Source organism: Vombatus ursinus, unplaced genomic scaffold (assembly GCF_900497805.2).
Source record: "Vombatus ursinus unplaced genomic scaffold, bare-nosed wombat genome assembly UNPS02014802.1, whole genome shotgun sequence".
Taxonomy (NCBI): Eukaryota; Metazoa; Chordata; class Mammalia; order Diprotodontia; family Vombatidae; genus Vombatus; species Vombatus ursinus.
The window spans coordinates 8,453,921-8,467,413 of NW_020954580.1; the positions used below are offsets into that span (position 1 = coordinate 8,453,921).

Here is a 13,493-nt window from a genome sequence, read left to right on the forward strand (position 1 = left end):
GGATGGCTGTAATCTGTACCTTTGGATGTAGTATCCACATAGACAAATCAGAGATCCACTGTAATATTTAACTAAGAGCTAAAACTCAAATGTTCTCTTTTACAGCAACTATAAATAAAAGTGCTAGAAACTGACATAAATGCACTTATCTCCATTTTTACACAACCTACAAGAAGAATTCTGAGTGTTTGCCAAGATTCCTAAGGTTAGTATCATGATGGAATTGGCATCAGAGTCTTCTCGGTTGGGTCAGCCTCTGGATCCTGTACCAAAAACAAGATCGGACTCAAGAGACTTCATGCTATCTGTGAGACTCAGCTGGTCATGATAGCCTCTGGATAATATCATAATGGCATGCCTGGCCATGAGAAACAAAATAATCACTAACACTGATTTTGATAAGCTAGGTGCTATACAACAACTAAAGAGAAAATAAGCTTCTGGGTGTGTTAAATAAATTGAGAGAGCTAAGAAGAGAACACACCCACCCACACCCACACCCACACAATGAACAGAAAAGGCTGACCCTATGGGGCACAGCTGAACACAATGCTACCATGAACCCCAGCCTGCAATGATGATGAACAACTATCTGTAGAGGGTAGCTCAGCATGAGATTGAAAGCAGTGAGAGGAAAAGCTATTTACCTACATCTCACCCAGGCTACATCTGGAGAATGAGCTGGTTATCAGTACAGGAAGACAGAAATCTCTAGATCATACCTGGTCTGAAGAATTCTAAGGATAATATAGCTCAGTTCTGGGAGGAAGACAAGATGAGGGGGGCTTTGGTTTCAAATCCACTCTAAGGCAGGACTAAGGAATTAAATTAGGTGTCAAACATACAACACTCCCAAGTAGGGCCTAAACCAGATCAAAATGTAATTGGGAAATATTTAACTAAATAAATAAATAAAACATAGATAATACTAAGTTTTAAAACTAAGTGTGCAACACACATGGATCTTTATGTACAGGATTAGTGGTTTCTATTTCTATTTGAATTCGACCCCACTGGGTGAAACTAAACTGGTTCTCCTAATTTCAAATCATCAGAATTAAGTCAAAAAGTACCTGCTTCCAGAACTGTCACAGAAACCATCTTGGTGCTATTCTGTATCATTCCAAGTTTCCAGGGGACTATCAAGTGACAAGTTGAAGACTCCAAAGGACTCTGGTGGAAACTGAATTGAATGTTCCAAAGTTCTGGTCCATAATTTGTATTAATACGGTGACTCATCAACAAATACTTAGTACACAGCAGCTTCTGGGAGTTCCCCTGTTTGCTAGTTATAAAGTATGTCTAATGAGGGACAATCTTTGAGATCCTTACAGAGAAGTGCTACATGAAACATCACAATTCAATCTTGCTCCCAGTCAAAATTTTAAATCTTTTAATGCCATTAAATATCTACTCTATAATGTAAAACAGATGGGATGCCTCCACTCACCTTCCTTGAAGTTGGCATTCTTTCGTCTCACTAGGACACGGAAGTTTTCAGCTGGGTTCACGCTGCCAACCTAAAAAACATCCATAGACAATGGCATCTCAGACCAATTTCCTTCTCTTCCTGGCATCACCCCAGGCAAAACACATAGCTTAATATGGTTCATTTGCTCTTGTGAAATTGAAGACAGAAAAAGGTCTTTCCATTCATTTTCTTTTTCATGGCCCTGTTCAAAAGTCAGAAGTGTTATACGGCCAGTATCCTACAGTCTGGGCTTCCATTTAACTGCCTTTGTATCAGCTGGTTGTCTTTCCACACGGCTCAGAGGCACTTGCAACTCAAGCAACCGACTGGCTCAGCTCAGCTCCAAGACTAAGCAGCACAGATTGCTTACTCGTCCCAGCACCCAGACAATTAGGAATAAGACGCTCTGCAGACTGAGGCATAGGGCAAAGATCATGTGATGCTCTAAATCAGATGTCAAACAAATGTCCTGCGGATCTTATGTTGACCACAATACTCCTGAGTGTGGCTCAAACCAGATTAAAATATAAACGGGAAATATCTAACAAAACAAATAAAAATACAATAAAGCACAGAAAACATTACATTTTAAAATGTCAGTAAGCAGCCCACAGGGATCCTGATGACAGTTAAGTGGCCCTCATTTCTGAGTTTGACACCATTGCTTTACATGCCTGCTTTTGGGAGATGACATGTGTTGACATTTGCAACTGAAACTCTGGGAAAGTGTTTGGCCATGCTGAACCTGGACATTTTCCTAAAGAGGAAATGTCAAAAAATGTACTGTATAGACACTTGGAGGGCCACCAAATTGAAAACCCACGCCTCTCCACAGCTTATGGTACTTTGAGATCATGCCTATGTTCCTTTATCTTAGCTCTCAGCCTTAATGATGAATAGGAACCACTCAGCCCACAGAATGGGATGCAGGGTGGAGTGCCCAGCTTGGTTCTCCAGCAGATAAATTTTTACTACATGGTGTTGAAGGAAAGTTTCTAGTTTACTTTTGTAGCTATTATTCTAAAAGAACAGAAGGACAAACTCTCAGAGAGATAAGGTCTAGCATTTTTTCCCTTCACAATAGGAGTAAAAGTGAATCTACATTCATAAATTGCACATAAATTTTCATTTTTTATAATCATTACATACTATACATTAATTTTTACTGGTACTGGCTATCCTTGAAGTTAAGAAGTGACAATATTATTTCCTAAAAAAATTTTCCAAAATGACCCAATAGTACACAAATTAAAGCAGAAATGGTTCACGATATACTATAAATACTCAAGAACATTCTCATTTTCGCTGCCAATTTTTCTCTTTCTTTAGTCAATGCAAGCACTATAGAATGTCTACTATTCTCACTGTTTTTATGTGTCTGTTCTTTTCTTTCTTCTCAAGAGAATAGTAAGTACTAGCTCCTACTTCTTTCTCTTTAGGAAGCTTCCTTTCATCTCTATTCCTAATGCCCACTAACCCAAAGGCTGTATCTTCAAACACCAAGTACTCTCTCATTAAACATGGAAAACCTCCACTTTCAGGAATCCTGAACTAATGACGTGTTTTAGAAAAAGTCGCGGCATGGCAACTGTCATTTTGCTTAAGAATTCTTTGTATGCTGGAAAATGAGACCGATGATATTTTGCTCTGGACAGAGTAATCCAGACTCTAATTCCCTCCCCTAGCAAGAATAATCTCCAATACTAAAAGTCACCCTTCCAAGCAGATAAATGTGTTGTACAGATAATTTTCTGACTATATTTATTAAAAAGAAGAAAAGAGAAGAAGGAAGGATAGAAGCAGGGTATTTTTTTTTTTGTATTTTAAAAGGTGAAGAATGAGAAGAGAGCAGGTGATTTGCCAATGATAAGGCTATTAGAACTGAGAGACCTGCAACAAAATGGGTCAAGACTTTCTTACACTGGTAATGCTGCCCTCAGCCAGGCTGGAGATACTAAAGTTGCCTTCCTCTTCCTTGGTTTTGGCTTTTTTAGACACAGGGCCATCTTCATGACTAGGAAAGAAATAAACAAACTGGTTATCTGGGTTTTCTACTTTTGTCTTTAAAAGAATAACTGCTGGCAGGAAATGTACAAAATTATTCTGCCAACCATCACAGAGAGGCAGCTGCACAAGGGCCTTCTTCCTACCCAATCCACCTCCCCAGCTGCCAGGTTGCAGCAACCCTGGCTTTGTGTCCCAGGAGTATAGTCACTGCCATTAGCATTCACATCAAGACTCCCTTATAAAGATGAAAATGCAAGCCCAGGTAATAGAAACTTAACTTTAAGTAAGGAATCCATTACCTTTCAGATATAATTTGCTAGTTCCTATTTCAGAATTGATAGCTATTAGATATTTCTACACAGAAGACCTTTATGTATAATAACTATCCTCTCTATTAGCAGATATGAGAGCTTTATAAACTTTTACTTAAAGCTGTTAAAACTTGCTGGACAAACCTCAATTAAATATGCAAGAACACTCTCATAGAGGCTTTAAGCTATTAAAAATCATTTTCAAAAAGGAACTTATAATTTTTCTTTTCCAAACCTAAATACAATTTTAGGTTAGATTCTAACATGATCTTTAAAGTAACTTTATACTAAGATGAAAAATCCTACAAGCAACACGTATGCTTTTAATAGCACATCTTAAAGAAAGAGAAGTTCCAGTCAATAACAAGTGAAAATAAAATCCAAAGACATTGCCCATAATCTCTTTTCTGCTGCTGAGCACATAAATACGAGATTTTTTTTTTATCCCAGTGAACAAATTCAATCTGGTATAAAGTTTACTGTCAGAAATGGCTGGATGAGAACCGTAATCAGTAACTAAACTATAGTATTTGTAAACAACATACTGTCATCAAAACCCCAAGCTGGAGTTAAAAACTAAACTAACAAAGAGATACAGAAAAGTGGTAATCTGAAAAATAACACAATGGCCACTAGGAAAGCAAGTCACTGACATTTAAATAATGAGTCACCTCTTATGGCCAAATAGGGGGATTAAAATCAGAACAGCTTTATCCTTTCCAGAATTTGGAATAACAAGTAGAAATCAGAAGAAATGAGGGTGAGGAGACAATAGGGTGAGGAGAGACTGGGGGGCGTGATAGGGCTATAATAGGGCATACCAATCCTCCTTCCTCCTCGGGTGAAAATAACTACATGAAACCCAAGTATAAATATATTACATTGGAGAAAGCACTAAGTTGGGAGTTGGCAAGGCCTGAGTTCATATCATGGCTTAGTCTTAGGAAAATTTTACATCTCCTCATCTTTTGTAAAATGGTAATCTTGTTACAGCTTGTACTATCTACCTTAAAGAATTGTGGAGGAAACAATTTGTCAACATCAAATCACCACCTAAGTGTGAATTAATATTAATAAGAATATAATCAATAAACATAAAGTATCCATTCGATGACTACAGAATAGTTTGACTTTGGGAAAAAAAGGTGAAAATACAAATGATATTGTCACCTGACCGTCTCACAATTTGGTTGATAAAATTTAATAAATAGCCATGAAATATTTCGTAAACTCTAAGTCAAACCATTTTATAGTCATTCAATAAACAATTATTAAGCAGCTATAATGAACACACTGTCAGGTGCTGTAAAGCATACAAACATAAATTAAACATGGTTAGTCTACCCTCAAGAAATTTATAATACAGCAGAGCTGATGAGACATTAAATGCACAAATATATCACATACTAGAAGAGAATGCATAAGAAGAGTACAGAGTTTAGAACAAGAGTTTTTAAACCTATTTGATGTTCTGAGCCCCTTTAACAGTAGGCAGAAGCCTAGGGATCCCTCCTCAGAATCAGTTTTGTTGCCTACATTCATAATTGAAGGAAACATTAAAGTTCAGTTGGAAGTGAGTGAAAATAAAGAGGTCATTTTTGCTTATCCAAGTGGATGGACCTCCTAAAGGTCCATGTACTCTAAGTTAAGAAAGCCTATTCTAGAAGTGAGGGAGGGATCCCTAGAGAGATTGGAAAAAAGCTTTACAGAGGAGACAGAATTTAACAATACCATCCAGGATTTCTGAGGTAGGGAAGGACAAAGATTAATTAGCAAGTCCTTTTACACTTGGAAATGCTGAGTGGCGGTAAAGGGGGAAATATGAATTACTCAAGATCATACTGTGGTGAAACCATGACCAGAACCTAGATATCCTGACTGAAAGCCAAGTTCAATAAATGGTATTTTTTTCCTCAAGGACAATCATATTCACACTGTAAGTAAAGAAGAGGAATTTTTACTTTTTCAGATTATTAATACAGTAACTTTTAATAAGTTACTAGATCTATAGTACTGAAGAGTATTCTAGTTGTCTTCTAACTTTTTGAAATAAACAAAAGATGGATCCATGGGATCCTAGGATCCATGATGACCTGTATGAACATCACAAATTCCAAAAGACATTATTATTGGTATTGATGTTAATAATAATATTGCTTTACATATTGTATAGAGTTTTGCTGACAGAAAGGATTTAAAATATGTGAGTATCTAGTCTTCACAACAACCCTGTGAGTTAAGTAGTCTAAGTCTCCATTGCTGAGATAAGGACAAACTGAGTGTCAGGAGCAGGACATGATTTGACCAGGATCACAGAAGAAAAGAATTGAGGGAAAAAACCCTATGAGCTCCAGCCCAGTGCTTTTAGCCATATCCTCCGTATCACGCTCTTTCCTAAGGAGATATTTAGGCTTGATTTTAGAACTAGAAAATGATTTAAGATGGGAAGAAAAAGAAAAGTATCCCTGAGAGTACCAGTTCTTTCTAAGAGGGTGAAAAATAACAATATAAGGTACAGAGACAAACACAAAGAAAAAAATACTCAAAGACTCTTGGCACTTCTATAAAACACTGGGCTTCAAAAACAAAACAAAACAAAACAAAACACTTCACACATACTTATTAAATATTGACCCATCCTAGGTGTCAACTAACTGAACATGTATAGCACAACTAATATTGATAGATAAACATGCTATTGTTGGTCAGTTTTTCCTTTCATGATGGATGACTCAATAGTTAATTAGGATGAAATTATATGAGCTGCTAATTATAAATTCCTTTAGGGCATACATCAAGATGGAGAGGAAAGAGCATGGGACTTGGAGTTAGAAGACTCAACTATGCCATTTACTGCCTGTGTGACCTTGGGTAAGTTACTTGTCTCTCTGGGTCTCAATTTTCCCATCTAAATAAGAAAGAGATTGGACTATGTTCAAAGTCATTTTCAGCTCTAATATTCTATAAGTCTACGACTGTATCTTCCATAGTACCTGGCACAGGTCCTCGTTCATAATAGACATTCAATAAACAAATTCTTGTTGAATGAATGATTGTTGAAGTGCTTCAGAGAGAGAGAGAGAGAGAGAGAGAGAAAGAAAGAAGGAAAGAAAGAGAGAGAGAGGTAGAGTGCACACATGCATGTGAAAATTCTCTGACATTCATTCAGGAAATGTAGCCAAACAACAGCTCTGAAAATGAGCAGAGAACAAGAATACAAGCATATGAGTTTTCTCAAGAGGGAATGGTACAGGAAGATCAGAAGGTGTAATCAAAGCACTGCACTAACAGTGTTTTGGGTAGGTAGGGTTTTTTTTAAAGTAACTAATTTACATTTTAATCAAAGAAGGAAGAGGAAAAGGCCCATTTCTTTCTAACAATACCAGAAAGTAATAAAAATCACAAACTGAAGCTTTAAAATTTATAAAACACACTCTCTCAGATTAATCAAACACATGACTGAAATGAAGCTAAGTTAGGTGGTCTTGGGAAGGAAAGGAATCAGCATTTCATTCAACTAGCCCCAAATATTAAATTCAGAGGGCTGCACAAGGAAAATATATTCCCATTAAAAGGTCTTACACAGAAAAGAGATCATGATAAGAATAAACGGTGAGAAATACTGGCATCTTGTGGGAGGAAACTGCATCTTTTGTGTGTTTTGTGGCATGTGCAGCACAGACTCTAACATTCTGTAACTATTTCTACTCTGGTTAACTCAACTGAATTAACTACAAAAACTCCTAAGAAAATACAAAGATTTCTATATTAACATGAAAAATAATTTACAAAAAACTGTCAAAACCCTAGGATTTTTGTAAATTGCCCAGGAAAAAAGAATCAACTCTTCTTTGGTTGGGGTGGGGGGTGACCAATAAGTTTCACTTGATCAGTGGAAAGTAGAGAAAAGATTTGGAGGGAAAGGATAAAAGAAATATCTAGGTCCTAGTGTGACGCCTAAAGAAATGTAGCATGCCAGACAGTACACCTAACTCTGGAAAAGACTGCCAATAATCTGTTCATCGAGGCCCTAGAGAAACAAATGAATTTATTAGATAGACAATCATTTTGAGATGGTCTAAAACATACCCTGCTGATTTACTTTACTAAATAGAAACTATCAGAAGTCTAAACAGTTTGATAAGGTGGTGGTGCTGGTGGGGGTAGCCTCTTAAAAGCTACTGACAGGCTCAAAGAAATATATTACTGTATCTGACTTTTTGCTCTCTGCGAACTATGAGCTTCTCATTAATGACACGATTAATACATCCTTGTGACACTTGTAAAAATTGCTAGGGATAGACCACATTTTTCATCCTCCTTTTATACTTTTCTCCCCCTGACCTTGGGAGAGTGCGTCTTTTCCTGATATCTACCCTCTCAACCAAAAGGGTCCATGTAACACTCAATACCCCCAAAGTTAAAAGAAAAAGTACAACTTAGGACGCCTTAGAGGGACACCCATAAGTCTGATCTCTGCTTCTCTATTATACACCAATAATTCACATCACATGTCACACAGAAATAGAGAAAACTACTTCTAAAAGCAAGGTCAAGCAGCTGCTTCGGATACGACATAGTCTAAGGCAGAGACGTGGAATCTGGCTGTAATCTGAGACTCAGAGGTTACTAGTTCTTCCAGCAGCCAAGGAACACTGATGCCAGACAGGCAAACTCAGAGCCCAGACATACACAGCATGAGGTCATGGCTTTGGATCACTAGGGATGAACCATGCACGGTGAGTTAAGAGTTAACTGAACCGTACAAACCAATGATGGTGAGATGGATGTCAACATTTTAGCTAGGATAGTCTATTTAAGTCCTAAAAGGACTTTTTATGTGGAACATTCCAATTTTTCAGGCATATTTTCAGCACTTCAATTTTTCAGTGTCGATCTGTTACCATCCCTATCAACTATAATCTGGAATGAATTATTAAAACAATGACAGCACCAACCAAATGACTTACTTATCTTGGAAGACATCCTGAGCTGTTATTTGATCCCTTTTCCTGATGGCTTCAGTCAGAGGGAAGAGAGTCTTTATTTTGGAGAGAGGGGCTTGGCACTTAGCTGTCACGTCCTCAGGGGGATCAAGCATGTCCCAGATATGTTGCTGGATTGGGGGCAGAGGATCACTGGGGTGTAAAGCTCTATGTAGCAGACACTGTTGAGGAAAATTAGAGAGCGTTCAGTTCACACTTCAACAACCACCAGACAATTCATGTCTACCTTCAAGCAGGGATTCTCAATCTAGAACTCCCAAAAACCATCATATTTCACAACATATGCAAATGACATAAAAAAAATACTTAACAACCTCTATAAAACAATTGAAAGTGAATGCTGCAAAATTATAAACAAGCATGGTCCCCCAAAAAAGATATGAGAAGGAGGAGGTTCATGGGTGTGGAACATTATACATATTTTCAGACTTCTATTTCAATGATTGGTTCTGCTAGCTGTTTTCCCCTCTTCTTCCCCCTTTTCTTCGTTTAAAAGTATTATTTCTTGTATGGGATGCTTCTCTGGGAGATGAGATATTGGGAGAAATTTTAATGATGCAAAATCAAAATGTATCCATAAAATTATTATTTTTTAATTGAGTAGTTACTAGTATTATCCCTATTTCCTAGGCCACTGGGAGTTGATGCAGGTAGTAGGAAGCAGTATCCCAGGCTCATTTCAAATCAGGTTCTTTAGTGCTCATGTGACTAACATCCCCAGGCCCATATCTGTGATTACTGGGCACATGTTTTGGTAAGTAGCATCAGTCCTTAGTTGTGTGTGTACTATTGTTTGCCTATAAAAGTTAGCACTCTATTCTGAATAAACAAACAGATAAGCCACCAACTAAAAAAAAATTGAAGAGAAAAATCACAGCCCTCTTGGCCATTGTTTATACTTGTGATGGTGAGAAGTTTCAAAATAGGGCTGGGATACGAGGCTACCTACTAACCATCTCTACTTTTTTTTTTAAGGCAATTGGTGTTAAGTGACTTGCCCAGGGTCACACAGCTAGCAAGTGTCACGTGAATGGTCTGAGGCCGGATTTGAACTCAGGTCTTCCTGACTTTAGGGCCAGCAATCCACTGTGCCACCTAGCTGCCCCTAACCATCTCTATCTTAAAGCAGTAAAAAACATCAGCATAAATTGGAAACAAGAACGTCTCGCAATTATAAATAAGTGTTTAAATAATAAAATGTATCTGAAGAATATTCCCCCAGGCATCTTTTCCCCTATAGTATAGGTAATTTGTTATGTACTCCTGCCCCCTCCCACTCCAAAGGTCAATAAAGCTAAAATAATCAAGAGCATCCAAGAATAAACACCCCATTGCCTAAGCTACTCTTGAAACGGGAGCAAAGTGCTAATATTCTCTTGAAATTTTACATGTTGCTTCCTCTTCCCAAGACAGCTAATCAACATCTATCTTCTTCTTGTCTCAGAATTTAACTTCTCTTCTTTCCTCTTTAATTCCTCCATACGTTTCTTAAATATCAATGACCACAGGGCATAATCTTAATTATAAAACGAAAATGACACAGACTCTCAGGGCTTAAAAACATCATCCTAGTTCATAGCCTTCACTTCAATCCCCAATGTTATAGTATCCTCTCCCAAAATACTACCTCAAAAGGTTCTGAAGAAACTCTAATAATCTAAGTCTCAACAGAGAATATTTGCCACCTCACTTTGCATCAGATAAGTCATCCCAGGTTTTTCTGAAGTCTGCCTGCTCATCACTTCTTAGAGGACAGTAGTATTCCATTACAATCATATACCACAACTTGGTGAGCCATTAAACAATTGATGAGCAGCTCTTCAATTTCCAATTCTTTCCCAATTCAAAAAGAGCTGATATAAATATTTTCGTACAGATAGGTCCTTTTCCTCTTTTAAAAAATCTCTTTGGGGGGAAAAGGACCCACATGTACAAAAATATTTATAGCAGCTTTTTTGTGGTGGCAAAGAATTGGAAATTGAGAGGATGCCCATCAATTGGGGAATGGCTGAGCAAGTTGTGGTATATGAATGTGATGGAATACTATTGTGCTGTAAGAAATGATGAGCAGGCAGACTTCAGATAAACCTGGAAAGACTTGTATGGTCAGATGCTGAGTGAAGTGAGCAGAACCAGGAGAACTTTATATTCAGTAACTGCCACATTGTGCGATGATCAATATTGATAGACTTAATCCTTCTCAGCAATACAATGCTATCCACAACCAAAGAAAGAACTATGGAGTTTGAATGCAGATCAAAGCATACTATTTGCTATTTTTTTTTCTTCTGTTGTGTTTTGTTTCCTTCTTCTGGTGGTTCCTCCTATTGGTTCTAATTCTTACTTACAACATCACTAATGTGAAAATGTTTAATAGGAATGTATACATATAGCTTATATCAGATTGCGCGCTGTCTTGGAGAGGGAGGGGGAGAAAAATTTAAAACTCAAAAGCTTATAGAAGTGATTATTGATAAATCAAAATAAATTAACAAAAAAAATCTCTTTGGGATACAGACCTACTAGTGGTATTGCTGGATCAAAAAGGAATACACAATTTGGGTGGCCTTTGGGCACAGTTCCAAACTGCTCTCCAGAGTGGTTGGATCAGTTCACAAATCCACCAACAGAGCATTAGTATCCCAATTTTTCCATATCCCCTTCACCATCTATTATCTTCCTTTTTTTGTCATATTAGCCAATCTGATAAGTGTGAGGTGGTTCATCAGAGTTGTTTTAATTTGGATTTCTGTAATCAATGGTGTAGAGAATTTTTTCATATGACTATAGATTGCTTTGATTTCTTCATCTGAAAACTGCCTGTTCATATCCTTTGGCCATTTACCAAAATTGGGGAATGACTTGTAATATTATAAATTTGACTCAATTCTCTTATATTTGAGAAATGAGGCCTTTATCAGAAACACTTGCTGTAAAGATTGTTTCTCAGGTTTCTGTTTTCCTTCGAATCTTGACTGTATTGGTTTTATTTATGCAAAGACTTTATTTTAATATAAGCAAAATTGACCATCTTACATCTAGTAATGCTCTCTATTTTTTGTTGGTCATAAATTCTTCTCTTTCCAATAGATATGACAGGTAAACTATTCCTTGTTCTCCTAATTTGGCTATGGTATCATCTTTATGTTTAAATCACGTACTCATTTAGAACTTATATTGGAATATAATGTAAGATGTTGGTCTATACCTAGTTTCTGTCATATTGTTTTCCAGTTTTCCCAGCAGTTTTTGTCAAATAGTGAATCCCTGTCTCAAAAGTTGGGGTCTTTGGGTTTATCAAACATTATATTACTAAGGTCATTTACTACTGTGCCTTATGTACTTATTCCATTCCACTGATCCATTCTATTTCTTAGCCAGTACCTGGCAATTTTGATGATTCCAGCTTTATAATACAGTTTGAGATCTAGTACAGCTAGGCCACCTTCCTTCATATTTGTTTTCATTCATTACCTTGATATTCTTGAACTTTTGTTCTTTCAGATGAATTTTATGATTATTTTCTAGCTCTATAAAATGTTTTGGTAGTTTGATTGGTATGGTGCTGAATAAGTAAATTAATTTACGTAGAATTGTCATTTTTATTATGTTGGCTTGGCCTACTCGTAAGCAACCGATATTTTTCCAATTATTTAGATTTGACTTTATTTGTGTGAAAAGTTTTTGTAATTGTGTTCATATAGTTCCTGGTTTTGTCTTAGCAGGTAGGCTCCCAAGTATTTTATACTGTCTACTGTTATTTTAAAAGGAATTTGTCTTTTTATCTCTTCCTCCTGGACTTTGTTGGTAATATATAGAAATGTTGATGACTTTGTGGGTTTATTTCATATCCTTCAACCTTGTAAAGTTGTTAATTATTTCAACTAGTTTTTAGTTGATTCTTTAGGATTCTCTAAGTATACCATCATATTATCTACAAAGAGTGATAATTTTGTTTCCTCACTGCCTTTTCTAATTCCTTCAATTTCTTTTTCTTCATTTATTGTTATAGCCAGAATTTCTAGCAAAATATTGAATAACAGTGGTGATAATGGGCATCTTTGCTTCACCCTTGATCTTATGGGGAAGGCTTCTAGTTCATTCCCATTACAGATAATGCTTGCTGATGATTTTAGATAGATGCTACTTATCATTTTAAGGAAAGCACCATTCTTGTTTCTCAGTGTTTTTAATAGAAATGAGTGTTGTATTTTATCAAAAGCTTTTTCTGCATGTGCTGAGATAATCACTTTTTTTTATTGATATGGTCAACGATGCTGATAGTTTTCCTAATATTGGATGAACCTTGCACTCCCAGTATATCCCATGTGATCATAGTGTATGATCTTTGAAATATATTGCTGCAATTTCTTTGCTAGTATTTTATTTAAATTTTTTTGCATCAATATCCATTAGGAAAATGAGTCTATAGTTTTCTTTGTTTTTGCTCTTCCTGGTTTAGATATCAGCACCATATTTGTGTCATAAAAGGAATTTGGTAAGACTCTGCCTATTTTTCCAAATAGTTTATACAGTACTAGAATTAATTGTTCTTTAAATATTTAGCATTCACTTGTGAACCCATCTGGTTCTTTTTTTCTAGGAAACTCAATGATGGCTTGTTCATTTTCTTTCTCTAAGATACGACTATTTAAATATTCTATTTCTTCTTCTATTAATCTAGGCAATTTATATATT

At 36.5% G+C, this 13,493-nt stretch overlaps 1 protein-coding gene across 1 annotated transcript in view; it reads right to left on the reverse strand.

The window, feature by feature from the left end:
* XRCC5 (X-ray repair cross complementing 5) overlaps window positions 1–13,493 on the reverse strand; it is a 113,934-nt gene that overhangs the window by 51,935 nt on the left and 48,506 nt on the right. Inside the window, exons 14-16 of the mRNA XM_027873620.1 lie at window positions 8,760–8,956; window positions 3,392–3,485; window positions 1,451–1,520 (exon numbers count right to left, since the gene is read on the reverse strand). Coding sequence (XP_027729421.1) covers window positions 1,451–1,520; window positions 3,392–3,485; window positions 8,760–8,956 — 361 coding nt within the window. The remainder of the gene's footprint in view (window positions 1–1,450; window positions 1,521–3,391; window positions 3,486–8,759; window positions 8,957–13,493) is intronic.